Here is a 14,279-nt window from a genome sequence, read left to right on the forward strand (position 1 = left end):
GTAGACCCCTTGTCATGTTTTTCGGTTTTGGGTAGATCCCCTACTTACCTGATATTGATTTTTTGTAAATGTATTATTTATATTGGAACATCTTTATAATTATTAAGATCTTAGCTCTGATACTGCACGTATGCTTGTAACAAGATAATACTGGTATATTATTATGTGCAGGTTTTTACAAGTTCAAAATGTATTGCAACCACAAAGCAAATGCCTACATCCTACAACTTACACAATTGTATAAACATATATAATATTTTTTTTACTTCATAAATAATGTATATGTCTTTATATTATAAGATAGTATAATGTAAGTAAATAGGTACTATATAGGTTTGGGGTACGATCTACGTTAGTGAAAAATATGGAATCGCACGGCGTTATTGTGAATCTGCGTTAATTGAGTCGTCGTAAAGTGATGGCTAACTGTATTAAATTATTACTAACACTTCTATATATAAATAATAACCTATTTATTATTATCATATAACACTGAAAACATACACAAATTAACAACCTCTGACATACAATGACGTATCCCAGACCACTAACGTTTATTTTAGAATTTTAAATTAATTACGTGATAAGAAGATTATTCTTTAAATCTGTAAAATTATAAAGAAATAATTAATAATTCTATATTTGTGTGATTTCTTTTTGGCGTGACATAACTTATATATTGTTTTTAGTATAATAATAATAATTTAAAAATAAAACTCAGATTTTTTATTAATATATCCAATTTATTTAGACTATAAATTATTTACAATTTTTCACGACAAAAATATGTCCCATTTCACTCTTGACATAGTTTACAGATACAGAATACAATTAAAAATACATTTAATGAGAAATAAACGTAGATTTGAATAAAGAAATTAATGCGAAATGAAAACGAGTAGCGACATACTCATCCACAAGCATACACAACGGGGAATTGATTAAAGCATATACATAAAACATAAATGGGACTACACATTTCTATTTACATTATTTACACGAATAATAAATGACATCAGTCTGCGTTTCATTCTAGGTTGTTCTGTCAATATTACAAAAGAAAATAAAGAAATTTCAAACTTAAAAATATTAAATATAGACGAAGTCACCAGAATGCAAGAATGCAAATATATTATTGCTAATTTTCACTTAATTGCAGCATACATATACACACATACATGAGTGATGTTATTGGCTTTGGGAAATTGAAAGAGAAGATAGATTTGTTGCGTTTTTCTTTGTTTTTTTTTAACTAAATTTATCACAGAATATCAGCAACCGTGCCACCAAACCAAACCATAACAATTGGGAGTATGTAATGTATCATGGCTTTGGTAAGATCAGAAGCCGACGCTGCGGCTACTCTCTCCTCTTCATCTTCAAAATCTTTATTTATATCATTACTTAATATACGCTCAGTTGTCGTCGTGGTGGTTGTCGTTGTTGTTGGATCAATATCAAAGTCATCGATTTCAGTTCCAGTATCGCCCGATGCCGATCCACTGATTATATCTGGTTCATCGTCCTCATCTTCGTCGATCAACTCCTCATCTTGTCCTTGGTAGGCAGCTCGCAACTTATTCTCCACAACACCTAGCGCATAGATTTGCTCGAAGAGTACTGATGGTTTATTGAATACTGGCTCATGCTTTTTTGGAAAATACGCTCCCAAATGGGTACCATTCCAGCAACTTTCTTCCTCCGATGGTGAAGCTGTTGTTATGTTGTTGCAAAATTGATATGGCAGGTGACTCCAAAAATTTCTCGTTTCTTTGACTTTTTGTTTAACTTCGGAAATCCTTTTCTCCATCGGCGACTGCTTCATCATTGAATTTGTCTTTTTGTGCTTCTTCTTTGAATTAAACTTTATGGGCTGGTAAGTGACTTCCCCTTCGAGATCTTCGCTTTCGGCTTGCCTTCGTTTCCGGTTCTTCTTCAAATCGGGCTCTCCGCATTCCACAAACACTTTGTTACTCACCTCAGAGCCATTTTCCTGAAAATTCATAATTGCCTCTGAGATTTTGATATTGATCGGTTCCACAACGACTTCTATATTGAAAGGCCCCAAGAGTTTTTCAGCGACTTTATCTAAGCCATCTATAATACAAAAAAAAAACATAAAATAATGTTAATATAAATTCAATGATATATATTTGTTGATATTATTACCAATATATTTGTTCCAGTTTTTGTCCAGCTCCGCGAACATATAGAGGCAACTTTTGAGAGTGTCAGTGCAGTAAGCGTTGCAAGCTCCTGGGCCTGCGTTGTTTGTACAAGAATCGCAGTGGTGCATCTTAGTAATTTCCATACCGCACTCTTCTGAGATATTAATTTTCAGCATTCTTTCAGCGATGACTGAGCCTTTGTTTAAAGCTTTGTGGAATATCCTCGTCGCGACAAAGGATCGCTTTAACAATACAGCCAGCTTGCCGGGAACGTCTCCAAACGGTTTCATATTCGATATATCTTTTGCAATGCATGCCAAATACTCTTCATTGAAATTATATTGTGCGTTGATAACTTTAAACATCCTCTGGTAAAGGATAGTAAAGAAGTGATCCATAGTCTCCGTCAGGCTGATTCCTCCATGATTATAGTAACGATCAAGCTCAACGAAGAAGTCTGAGAACACTGCCGAATTCTCTAAGTAAATGACGCCGTATGTACGCTGGAACATGCTATGGAACTCCTTTTTGCTTTTTATCATCATTTCCTTGAAAAGTTCCTCTAGCTTCCTGCTTCTTGTCTGCAGCAACGAGACGACTTGGGAAATCGAATCGCGTGCGAATCTCTCTACCTGATTCCGGTTTTTCATGCTCAGCAATCCTTCTGCTTCCGGTCCGCAGCAAGATAAATCGCATATCGAACCTAGAACCATAAGAAAATTACATTAATTTATTATTTATGAAGTTTATATATATTAACATTAATAAATTACAATTTAAATAGATTTCTTGTGTGTGATTATATAAAAATATATTCAATACATCAAATGGTATAGAAATAGATTGTTTATAATTCCAAAAAAAATGATTGAAATTTATGGATAAGGATAAATAAATCGAACCATTGATTTATTTTTGAAATTGTGTACACAATTTGGTAAATCATTTTCAAAACATGTGTGACTTTGTCATCAACTCAAGAACGCGGAGATCATTGATATTAATACTCGAGCAAAGACTGTTTATAAATATTAACATGTTTTTTTTTTGAGAACCCGTTTCTCGTCAATCAACATTTTATCACAGGATGGAATGTACATTGGTGAGATTTTCTTTGATAAGTAAAGCAAGATAAGGAAGTGATCAAGGCAAAGGAATGAATGAAAAGAGACAGATATATAATAAAACGTAGCAACAAACTTGCATGTTCTTATCCGGATAATTATATTGAGTTTTTCTATTTTCATTAAGAAAATCAAACTTTATCGAAAATACTCTTGCATTACCATACAAAATGGGCAACAGGCCGCATCGGTCGACTCGAATAAAGTTGTAACTTGTTCTTGCCTCGTCATATTCTCGTTATTCACTGCAAGTTGTGAGTTATACAGTCTGGCATTCCACGCACACATACTCGTGCATGTGCATAAAAAGGAGCACTTGCCTATATCAATATCACAACTACACCCAAACCAGATCTTGGGCATTTTTTTTTCAGACGATAACCGCGAGACTAAATAAAATCAATCCCACACGAAATCGAAATGATTACTGCTTCGAATATAAATAAATGTAAATTGTTCACAAAACAAAATATACTTTATTATGGAGTCAATCGCATGCTGTTGCCAATTGCAATGTAGACATACTATTTTCGTTTGGTACTGGATTAATTTGACCATATTAAAGAGAGAAAATCACTTTGTTTTTTATGTACGTGGTTGTTACAAGATTCTTAAATGTTGAAGTACTTACTTGCACTTGACAGATAACAATTTTAGCGAAGATTGTTTCGCGAAAAACTTTCTAAATACATGACATTTCAAATTTTCTTTTTCTTCGCCATTTCAGTCTAAAGTCCAGAAAAGTGGATTTGTCATGGTACATTGCGATGAGACACATTCAATGAAAGAAGAAAAGCATCTGACGGCGCCAACAGCAAAGTTTCTTTCTTTATGTCAGTTGCTTTTTCATTGCCGCCCATAAAAACAAGACATTGTGCCAACAAAAGGTACACGAAGAAATAAAAATAAAACAGGATGCAGGGTTTTACGGAACAATTTTAACCTGACCGAGCAATATATTTCCACGATAATAAATATAAAGTGTCAAAAGATAGATATATTTCCTCAATAAAATACTTTCTTATACATAATATTATTAAATTCTTTGTGGCGCTTAAAATTAAATCATAAGTGTTATTTTCTAACGTATTTCTATATGTATTTTATTACTCTTAATTCTAGTAATCCTTATGAGTTGCTTTGTTAAATTATTTATACTTGTAGTTTACATGGTTTTATAAAGTGTAGTTGTAAAATATATGTTCACAAATCGTAAATGTCTATTAAGACTAGATTAGAAATGTACATGTGCTACACATTACTGATTGAAATATAAATAAAATGTTTGATTGTATATATTTGAACAGCGGTAGCTACCAGAAAAATGTTTACATAGTAGGATTAAAACTAAATATTGACTAAAAGTACTTGAAATGTGTAGACGATTATATTTTCTGGTGCACAAAACTAATTGAAATAATAAACGCACTAATGTTTATGAAAAACACAATATGTGATATTTGAAACCTAATCTCGAGTTAAACATAACACGATATAACCTTACCTAATTTAACATGTTCCAAGAGTTAATTTCCAGAAAATCTTTGTTAATACAGTTATGGGTTCAAGGATTGAGGAAAACAGACACGAATAGGAAAAGAAAGACATGTGAATGAACAAAAATGTGTAAAAGGCCGCGGGATAAAGAAGAGAGTTCTCGCTTTGGAAAACAATATTTATGTCTTCCTGGCTGCGTTGTCGGATTTCTAGTCGAGCAGCTCTCGAACCTCTTTCGTTCCTTTCCTTTCTTTTTATAATATATTTATACATAAGCCATGAATGGACTATGGAATTCAATTGAAAAATAATAAGAATTGTGAAAAGGGAGACATTATTTGCATTCATGTAATCGAGAAGAGAGTAACAAAATAAACAAATAAAGAATAAAACGAGATAAGATTTATCGAATAAATATCCCCAAATTTATCTAATCGTATGATAAGAAATCGAAGGGGAGAAACAGTGATGAAAGTTCAAGGTAATTCCTCAGTTGTTAGATGACTATAAATAAATCGAATAATATTTACATGTAATAATCAAATCGTACGCGTCGCATATATAAACAAACGCGCTAATGCTAGTGAACTTATCGGATGTATATATAAATAGCACAGAGCTTAACATAACTTTCCGAGGGTATGTGAAGCACAACAATTCAACACAAATGGTATTCGAATGATAACGAAATTTTGTGACGTCAATTTTCATAGAGGGAACTACTAATGGAATTAGAGGCTTTATAATTGAAAACACATTCATTCGGTGTACTAATGAAATTAGAGCAATCTGCAGATTCTGTTCGGAGAAAGCAATCTGACTTCGACGCAAGTCACTAATTGAATAATGAAAAATAAAATGCGTAGTTTCCCAAAACCGCAATTAGTAAAATTTACGCAAAGAATACTCTATCGACCTTTGACATTTTTCAGATAATAATCACATACGTATGACATCACTTATGTAATACAACATAGACTTATATAGTATGTACACATCAATAAATTAGCTAATAAGTGCATTAAAATGTATTCTATCTGGAATTACAATGATGGAGTATCAAGGTATACACGCACATTTGGCCAAGCAAGTAGAAGTAAATACTATATCATTACTATGTAACTATAAGATAAATATATATGTTCCAAAAACTTGTTAGATGTTAAATATCCACGAAAACTATTTGTATCATATGCATCATAAAATATTTAGTTAAGTAATATTCTTATTACTAAAATTTGTAAGGAATATTTTTTTAAAATCATCAAATATATTCACTACTTCATTACCAGAACATATTCCTAACTCAAATTTAATAATTAATAATCAATAAGTAGGTTTATTAATACGTACTATCCACTGTATGTGTTGTTTAAGTATGAAACAAAAATTACAAGATGTATCTTGCTTTTTGAGGTTGAAATGAGTTTATATTTAGAGACTTTAAAAATATTTAAGAAGAACATAATTACAAATTATGAACATGGAGAATGTTTAGAAACTGATCTATTGACAGAGAATGCACCATTGAATAAAAAATGATTAATTCATGTGATTGTTATTTAAAAGTACGAATAAGTTGCTGACTTCATCTTTGCTACAGTTAAGGTAATTTGTTGAAGCGAATTCAATTTCCTCTAATTCGTAAAATTACCATATTAACGGCGCAAATAGACGTAAATTGGCGCGAATCGAAGCGCGCACATTTTATATTATACAGAACCTTTAATTATCGCACCAGCAATTTATTTCCTTGCAAACATAATGATAGGGAAAATAAAATCGGTATTTATTTTGCAGGTATAACGTAGTTTTGAATACGCATAAGCGTTTCACTTTGATTTCCGATAAAGTGATAATTATTTTCGTTTCGAGATTTCTTTAGATATTTTTTCTCTCGTTATTGGTAAAATGTTTGATTTGTTGTCGCCCCCACGGTTTCGCAGAACGAAAAGCCGACGTTGGAATGCATACACAGTTGATGAAGCACGTGCGAACAGCGGCCGCGCTTTTCCGTTCCTCAAAGGGAGCGTTGTTTGCTTATCTAGGCGCAAATTAAACTAGCAAGCTAGCGAAATATTCGTTGAAAATTGGTTCGACAAATTTTTAATATAAACACAAACACGTTACAAAAATATGCGAAGCTAAAAATAAACCACATTTTGCGAGTTAATAAAAAATATAGAATAGTATATTGGATATTCACTTAGTAAGCACTTGGAAGTGTTGTAATCTGTACACTTTGAAAAAAATCAAATCAATTTGAGTAGCATTATTTAGTATATAAAATGAATTATTATTTACTTTGTATATTTATCTGAACGACAGAGGGTCTTTTATTAAGTAATAAATTTTCATGGAACCCATTCAATTTTAAAATTTCTTCATTGTCTGTTTATGTGACTTGACTGATAAAGAAACGTGTCTTATTTTATCCCTTATCAATTGGGGCTGTCTGGATATAACATAGTTATGTGTTCCGTCATCTGCTCTTAATCCCCTTTTTAGGCATCATGTTTCCTTGGTGTTGTTTACGAGGTTCTGCGTTTGGTGAGAGTAATAGCAGGGTCATATTTAGCTGATTTATTTTTACCCCTGGATCCGGAAAGTAAATAAACACGCGGCAAACGATTTTAATTTGGAAAATTAATTGGCGTGAGTGCATTGAACTTGCTGCCAGCATCCCCCAGGTATGCTCCCATCGCCTGTTCCTCGAAACCACAGACATTCATTGGAATTTCTTGTTGATTCTACTCTCTTCTCAATTTATCTTAGATTTTGGAATATAAATATTTGATTATAAAATATCTTTAAATATTTTCCAACTAAAACATAAAAATAATTATTTCTAAACCACATTTCGTAACTAAGTCTTGTTCGCTACTGAGATTAATTGTTATTACAATTTTTGTTAATGGCATAATTAAGCTTAAGCCTTAATGATTATTCGAACATATTTATCGTAAATTGTATAATATTTACTAGTAATATAGTTGTATGTGTATGTATCAATAACTAAATATGTATGATATTAAAATTCTGACATCATAAGTGTATAATGAAATGTAGGTAGGGAACAAATATTTGCCTTGTCGCTTTTAAACAAGATAATAGTCTTGCAAATTATGTTTCTTCTTTCAGAAAGGTCCTTCGAATTTGTATAGAGATGTTTTATTTTCTTTATAATATTCTTGGGCATCTTCGCAAATTCCTTAATGAGTGGCAGCATTAGACACAGGTAGACGTGAGTCACCCACCAACAGGTAAGAAGAAATGGAGGTGAGTGTGTGCTGTAGTATTATACAGAGGAGGCTAAATGCGGCTCTGCGAGTGTGTATGTACGCCCTCCGAGAGAGCGGCCTCTTGAAAAGATATCTCTCGCATATTTCTTATCCATCTCTGTCTGTCCTTTTGCTCCTTTACCTGCCCGGCCAGTCTCCGTCCTTTTCAAAGTGGATGACCGAACATCGTGGGAGAGAATGCGGCCCTGAATATCCCAAGAATGCGACTATTTTAACGCTACATAATTAGCAGTTATCAATCAATACTCTCGTCCCGGCCCTTCTGCATCCCATGCACCATCGTCTCTTTCTATCACATATACACTATTTCTTTCATCTTCATTCTAATATGCTAGTGCATCGGAGTGTATCTTCCACTTCTTACACATTTTACACCAATTTCAGTTTTTTACACCTCCACGAAGACAGCATTCCAAAGGGAACTGATGCACCACATTAACATAATAATAAGTCAACTAAAAAAATAAATACGTATTTTAAATATATTCATTGCAAAATTATAAACAATAACCAAAAAAGAAATTCTTTAAATACGAAATAAATATGTCGTAGAGCTTGAAATAATATATTTATCAATTCTATATACAAAAATATTTTATTTGTAATGTATTGTAATTGAATAAAAATCTATCTACTTAAATGAAAAGAAAACGCGGTAAACCGATTTCTTATTGCTTTATGTAAACGAGTCATAATAATATTCCATAAAACTTTCAACGTTGGTGAAGCATAGAAGCTATTATGAAGAAAATACGCTTGCATGCTCTTAAAAGCACTTGCGCTGCAAATAAATGCTGTTTCTATCCTCCATGACCGGCTCTAAATATTTCATTTTAAGAAATCCTGTTGGGGGGAAAACGATCGATAAAACACTTGGCTAGTCGGAGCTCTTATACACGCTCACACACATACACAATCACACTCACCCTAACCATTATTTTATAAATCAGCTTCCTCCCCGAGATCAACGAATAGTTGTACTACAACAATTCTGGAAGTGATAATATTGCTTTTTTATATTATGTAAATTGAAACGCAAGTTAAACAGGCATTTAAAATATTTTTTAATTTAATTGCATGGATAAAAAAAAGCAAAGGGAAGATGGCCGAAGAGTAAGAAATGAAGGACAATTATTTATTATCGTGCGGCCTTCTCGAAACCAAAATAATCGTAAATAAACGTTCCTTCGTTTCGTTTTATTTTATAATTCAGTATCTGTTTATGCAAATCGGATATTCCGAACAATTCGAATTATTTATTCATTCCCTGAGGAAGCCAATGTCTTTATATATTTGAGGAACGCTGTTTATACTTCATGCAAACGCTACACTTTATTCATTTTTTAATATGATTCACATAAGATACGTGCTTTTGGAAGAATGGAACGGGCAATAAATAATAAAAGTAGACAATAAAAAGAAAACAAATATTAATAACATTCACAAATTTCTTAAATGAATTAAAGGCCGTGAGAGATATGTTATTCAGAGAGTAATCTGAAATTCACGTGAACTTTATTTCTTGTGTAAGACCAGTCTAATACAGTTTGACTTTTCGTTATACACCAACACGATATTAACTTATTGTTTTAGCGATCCGACGTTAACCAACTGCTGGATGAGAGCTGTTAACTTGCACGGAAGGATCTTTTACATAATTTTCTGTTGTTTTTCTGTGAGTACAAGCTATTAGCTTCTTGTGAAACGGTCGCAGGATTCCGTCCTTACGTAAGACAAATATGTTTGGCTTTCCTATCAAATTCGGGCAAATAGATATTACTATCTACTTTTCCTTTGCTCTGGATCTTCGCCAGCACTGCCGCTTACTTTCAACGGTAATTCTGCTCTTTGTACAGTTAAAATTGCTTCACTTTTTTGTCATACGTCCGTTGAAACTATTCTCGAAAGTTTAATAGAAACTATAATTTAGGAACAATAAAGCGATTTAATATACACATTTCTGGCTTAATTAGATCATTGTTAATGATCATGAACATAGCAATTAAAATAATTTTGTTGATTTTAAGAACGCAAGTCCGGAGTGTATGTTCAATTTATTTGTATGTCTGCTAACGCCACTCATTTCAATTAAAACCCAGAGCTAAATGTCAACCTATTATATATAAATAAAAATATAATGATTCATTATGCGTATAGAATATTATTCAAACGCTCCCGCTCGCGCGTATGTATCCGGCCATGATTAAATTAACACAATAGACGAAGGTTTTTAAATAACTTAAGAAATGGTTATTACTTATTCAATATGTAACGTAAGCATACGATTAAATATACCATAACGACTGAAAGGCAAATCAATTAGCATATTATGAAATTGTCAGAGTTACCAAAATCATTATTCCATTGACATGTTTATTGTTTTTACTATTGTTATTATAAAAATAAATACCTATTTGTATTATTCAAATATACAATTCATTACTAAAATAAATAGTATTATTAAATAAATTAAATCGATATTCAACACATAAGACAAAACAAAATGGTTTGTAATATAAACAAATGAACTATGGAATTATAAGTATGCTGATCTTCGTGGTAAATGTAGTAATTCGAATTAAGTGTAATATATTCTAAACGCGTGTTTGAAGGAATTCTCCTGACATAAATTCGATGACGTGCATATATCAATTGAAATCTAAATTCTATTATTCCGAAAAAAAAATTGTTTAACCATGATACGAGTAAAAATTCGAATTTCAATTAAGCAGGACCTGCAAACGTGGTAACAGTATAATTAAAAAAAAAATAAATATAACAAAACATAAACTGCAATATAAAATCATAAACCCCAAAAAAACAAAAAATCTAAATATATAAAATCTCGTCAAAGGACTTTGCACTTAAATATATTATTAAAAGAAAAAACTTTGAAAATAGTAACATGGTTGAAGTCTGTAGTCTCGGAAAAACGAAATTAAACGAACCAACAATGAAACGAACTCCCTTAAAGTCATGTTACATTAATGCCGGCAATTACTCCATTAAAACCGAGGATATTTTTCAGTTAACTTATTTAAGTTTAAACTAACTAATTTCAGTGCAGGAAACTGATATTGATGACATCTTGATTACTCGTGAGGCGCAGCACTGGAATTTTGTGGACGACTGATCGTCGATGGGTTTGAGGTGTAATAATAAAGGGGAAAATCTGTGGAGCGTAACATAATCTAAAAGGGAGTTTCCGGAAGTCGCCATACACAACACATAACACATACGAGGTAGAATTAGGGGTGGCAACTGACGTGTAGGGTCTTGAGAATGGTTAGGGTGTTTGGTCGCTCCCCTGCCCGCAGCAGTTCGAACAATTGATTTTCACAGCCCTACCGTGTTTTATTTCGGGCTCGACGATGCGAAGCGGCCGACGGAAACAAGAAAGAAAAGTTTCGTTTTCATTTTGAAAAAAAGAGCACGATTACGAAGAAGAAACTAAACACAAAAAAGGTGAATATACATCAAGCGCCAGGTAAAGGAGGAAAATAATCTGGAAAACAAGCAATTAATGCTGGAACCTTTTAGACACCTATAAATACATAAACCTGTCATTAGGAGAAGGGACCCTCTTTCTGCTCGACGGGTGTACGCAGGCATTTAAAAAATATAGAGAAAATGAGAAAATTTTATTTAGAGCACGACGTCTCCTACTTGACCGCCTCTTTTTTCATTTCATTCATCATCAAACCAAAACTGTTAACATAGACGAAGAAAATCTTATTTGCACGTGCTCTCGAGAAAGCAAATGTGGTATAAATGTTTACAAACTATGTTTCCCGTCTGTTTTAGAAACGCAAACCCCCACATGAACTATTTTTAATTTTAAATATAAACGAATCTTGAAGCCTGCGATTTTATTTGCTTCTTCAATTAATTGTTGTGAATAAAACAAAGAAACATATACTTTCAAATTGTACGAATATCGTGAAACAGTGTGAAAACATCAAAACCACAAAAAAGAAGTTTTCTTGGAATTAAATGTTTTTGCTCAATTTATAATTCTTAATATTTTTTTTATCTATATTTATCTGAGTTAATATAACTACATATATTATAAGTACAATAACATGACATGTGTATGTATATTCAAATCAATTAGAAATATAAACATTATAGTCATTCAAAACATTTATGCAATTCTTCTTGAAAAGCAAGGAATGTAATGATTTGTTTGTATAATATTTAAGTTTAAATTTTAGTTATAGAAAAGCAATATCTTTTAACGCATAAATTACAAATAATAATAAATATTCAATATTAGTCTTAATTGCATTAATATTACCGTCTTATGACAATTGGCAACGTTGCCATTACACGGAATGTCACTTTAACAACTGTCAAGTCTATTTAAAAACCGCGCTCGCTCTACCTAATAATCCCTGCAATGTATTTCTATTTTTCGCTTGGAATCGAGGGGTTGGCTTAATCTTGGTCTCATAAATTTACGGCCCATAAAGAGCAAATGATTTTTCACTCGTGCACACGTACATATATATGAACTTTATTGCGTGCACTCGCGTGACCCAACTCAACAAGCCATTCAAACAGCACATAACGATTTTTTTATTATTGTTATCAGCATCCTATACAAATGTAATTTACGAGTATAGCAATACTTCAAGTCGGCTCCTTTTTCAATGCGCCTAATCAAATATTTACACAATTATAAAGAAGATGCTGAACATTTTGTCGAGCGTTAGGTTTTGAAAAAAGAAGTTATGTTAAGCTCACAGTCTCCCCTCCCCCCATCCTCAACCTCTGTGTCTTCTACCACGATGGGAAAAAAAAGAAGAGAAGATTAATTTGTAGCCTGCTTTATTGTGTGCGCCCATTGGGGGGTTGAAGTCACACTCAAAAATGGGAGAGGTGTTAAATGCTATTTCCTGTTCTTTTAAAAGAAAAAGGACTCAAATGTTGCGCGACATGACTATTTTGAATTATCGATATTGTTATATTGTGTTTGTTCTTACCTTGAACTGGTTTCTCCGGCAGGGTGATGTCTTTGAGCCAATCCACATTGGCGGTGAGATTGGCGCTATCACATCCATTGGGCGTCGCACTAATCGCGCTTGCGATGAATAACAAAATAAAAAGAACACCCTGTACGTTAACCAATCGTATACATTTGAAGCACCTATTTTCGATCACAGCCATTTCGTGTAATTCAGAATTACTCTTCTTAAAATTTATAAATATATGTATATATATAGTATCTCTTTGTTAATAATAAAGTTATTGTTTAATTTAAAATATTTTTGTTTTATATATGAAATATTTCTTGTACCCTGTCCCCAAAAAATTAAATAAATCTAAATTCTCGACGTCGAGTACTATTTCATCTTGAATGTTGTTGTTCTCGGTCGTCTCCGTTTAGTAATTCAATCTTATTCGCGACGGGGGGATCGAGGGTGCTTTTATTTGGGATAAATGAAAATAAAATGCAATTATGAACGCGCGACGAGCGAGATGAACGCTCGTGTCCGACACTGAATTCGAAATGTGGAACTCTCGTTCGTTGCTTGTCTTCTGCGTCCCCCTTTGCTTGTAGCAACCACTGGTCATGCGCATTCCGCCCCCAATAACCAATAACTAAACGCCTATCAATTCCCGAATTAACGACTTTGGTTGCTCACCGAAAACTTTTGAACTGTTGCCGCGATAGCTACCATTGCAAACAAAGAAAAACAATATTAACATATTCAAATGAATTAAACATAAATCAATGAGTAATTTGTAACTTACAATAAAAATATATATTTAAATAAACCAGTAACATTTATTTACAAAAATAACAATATTTAGACTATGAAATAATAAGATTTATTGAAATACACTAATAGAAAATTTTAAATCTTAATAATAGATTTTGCACAACTATATGTATTTTAAAATTTTAATACAATTTGTTTATAAAACTTTATTGTCGCAATAATAATGCTTACTTCATATTTTATATTTATTATGATATTAATTCATTAACATTCATTGAAAGCATTATTTTAAATACAGGTCTTAGAGAATCTTAGATCTATAATGAAATCATCATTTGTAAAGTTTCGGATTGGTGTAAACGGAATGTATTCTTGTGTTATTGGCATAAGCTACTTATTATAACGATAGGTTCCTTTTCAATTAAAAAATGATTAAATTTTCAACGAATATTAGTGACATTA

At 32.3% G+C, this 14,279-nt stretch overlaps 1 protein-coding gene across 1 annotated transcript; it reads right to left on the reverse strand.

Moving 5' to 3' along the window:
* Positions 1–1,257: 1,257 nt before the first annotated feature.
* LOC108558484 (glypican-6) lies at positions 1,258–13,346 on the reverse strand. The gene is made up of 3 exons (XM_017915399.1): positions 13,077–13,346; positions 2,170–2,871; positions 1,258–2,097 (listed from the first exon to the last, which is right to left on the reverse strand). Exons 1-3 carry the CDS (start codon positions 13,258–13,260, stop codon positions 1,262–1,264), a joined length of 1,722 nt encoding a protein of 573 aa, XP_017770888.1. The 5' UTR covers positions 13,261–13,346; the 3' UTR covers positions 1,258–1,261.
* Positions 13,347–14,279: the final 933 nt, after the last annotated feature.

The sequence above is a fragment of the Nicrophorus vespilloides genome, unplaced genomic scaffold, assembly GCF_001412225.1.
Source record: "Nicrophorus vespilloides isolate i.1.1-1 unplaced genomic scaffold, Nicve_v1.0, whole genome shotgun sequence".
Classification (NCBI taxonomy): domain Eukaryota; kingdom Metazoa; phylum Arthropoda; class Insecta; order Coleoptera; family Silphidae; genus Nicrophorus; species Nicrophorus vespilloides.

What these genes read in the sequence shown, in the direction of transcription:
- LOC108558484 (XM_017915399.1), bottom strand. Translation starts at nt 13,260, where the DNA reads ATGGCTGTGATCGAAAATAGGTGCTTCAAATGTATACGATTGGTTAAC. An exon ending in GCCGGAGAAACCAGTTCAAG is followed by an intron (nt 2,872 to 13,076) that starts GTAAGAACAAAC and finishes TTATGGTTCTAG; the next exon opens with GTTCGATATGCGATTTATCT. An exon ending in AAACTGGAACAAATATATTG is followed by an intron (nt 2,098 to 2,169) that starts GTAATAATATCA and finishes TTTGTATTATAG; the next exon opens with ATGGCTTAGATAAAGTCGCT.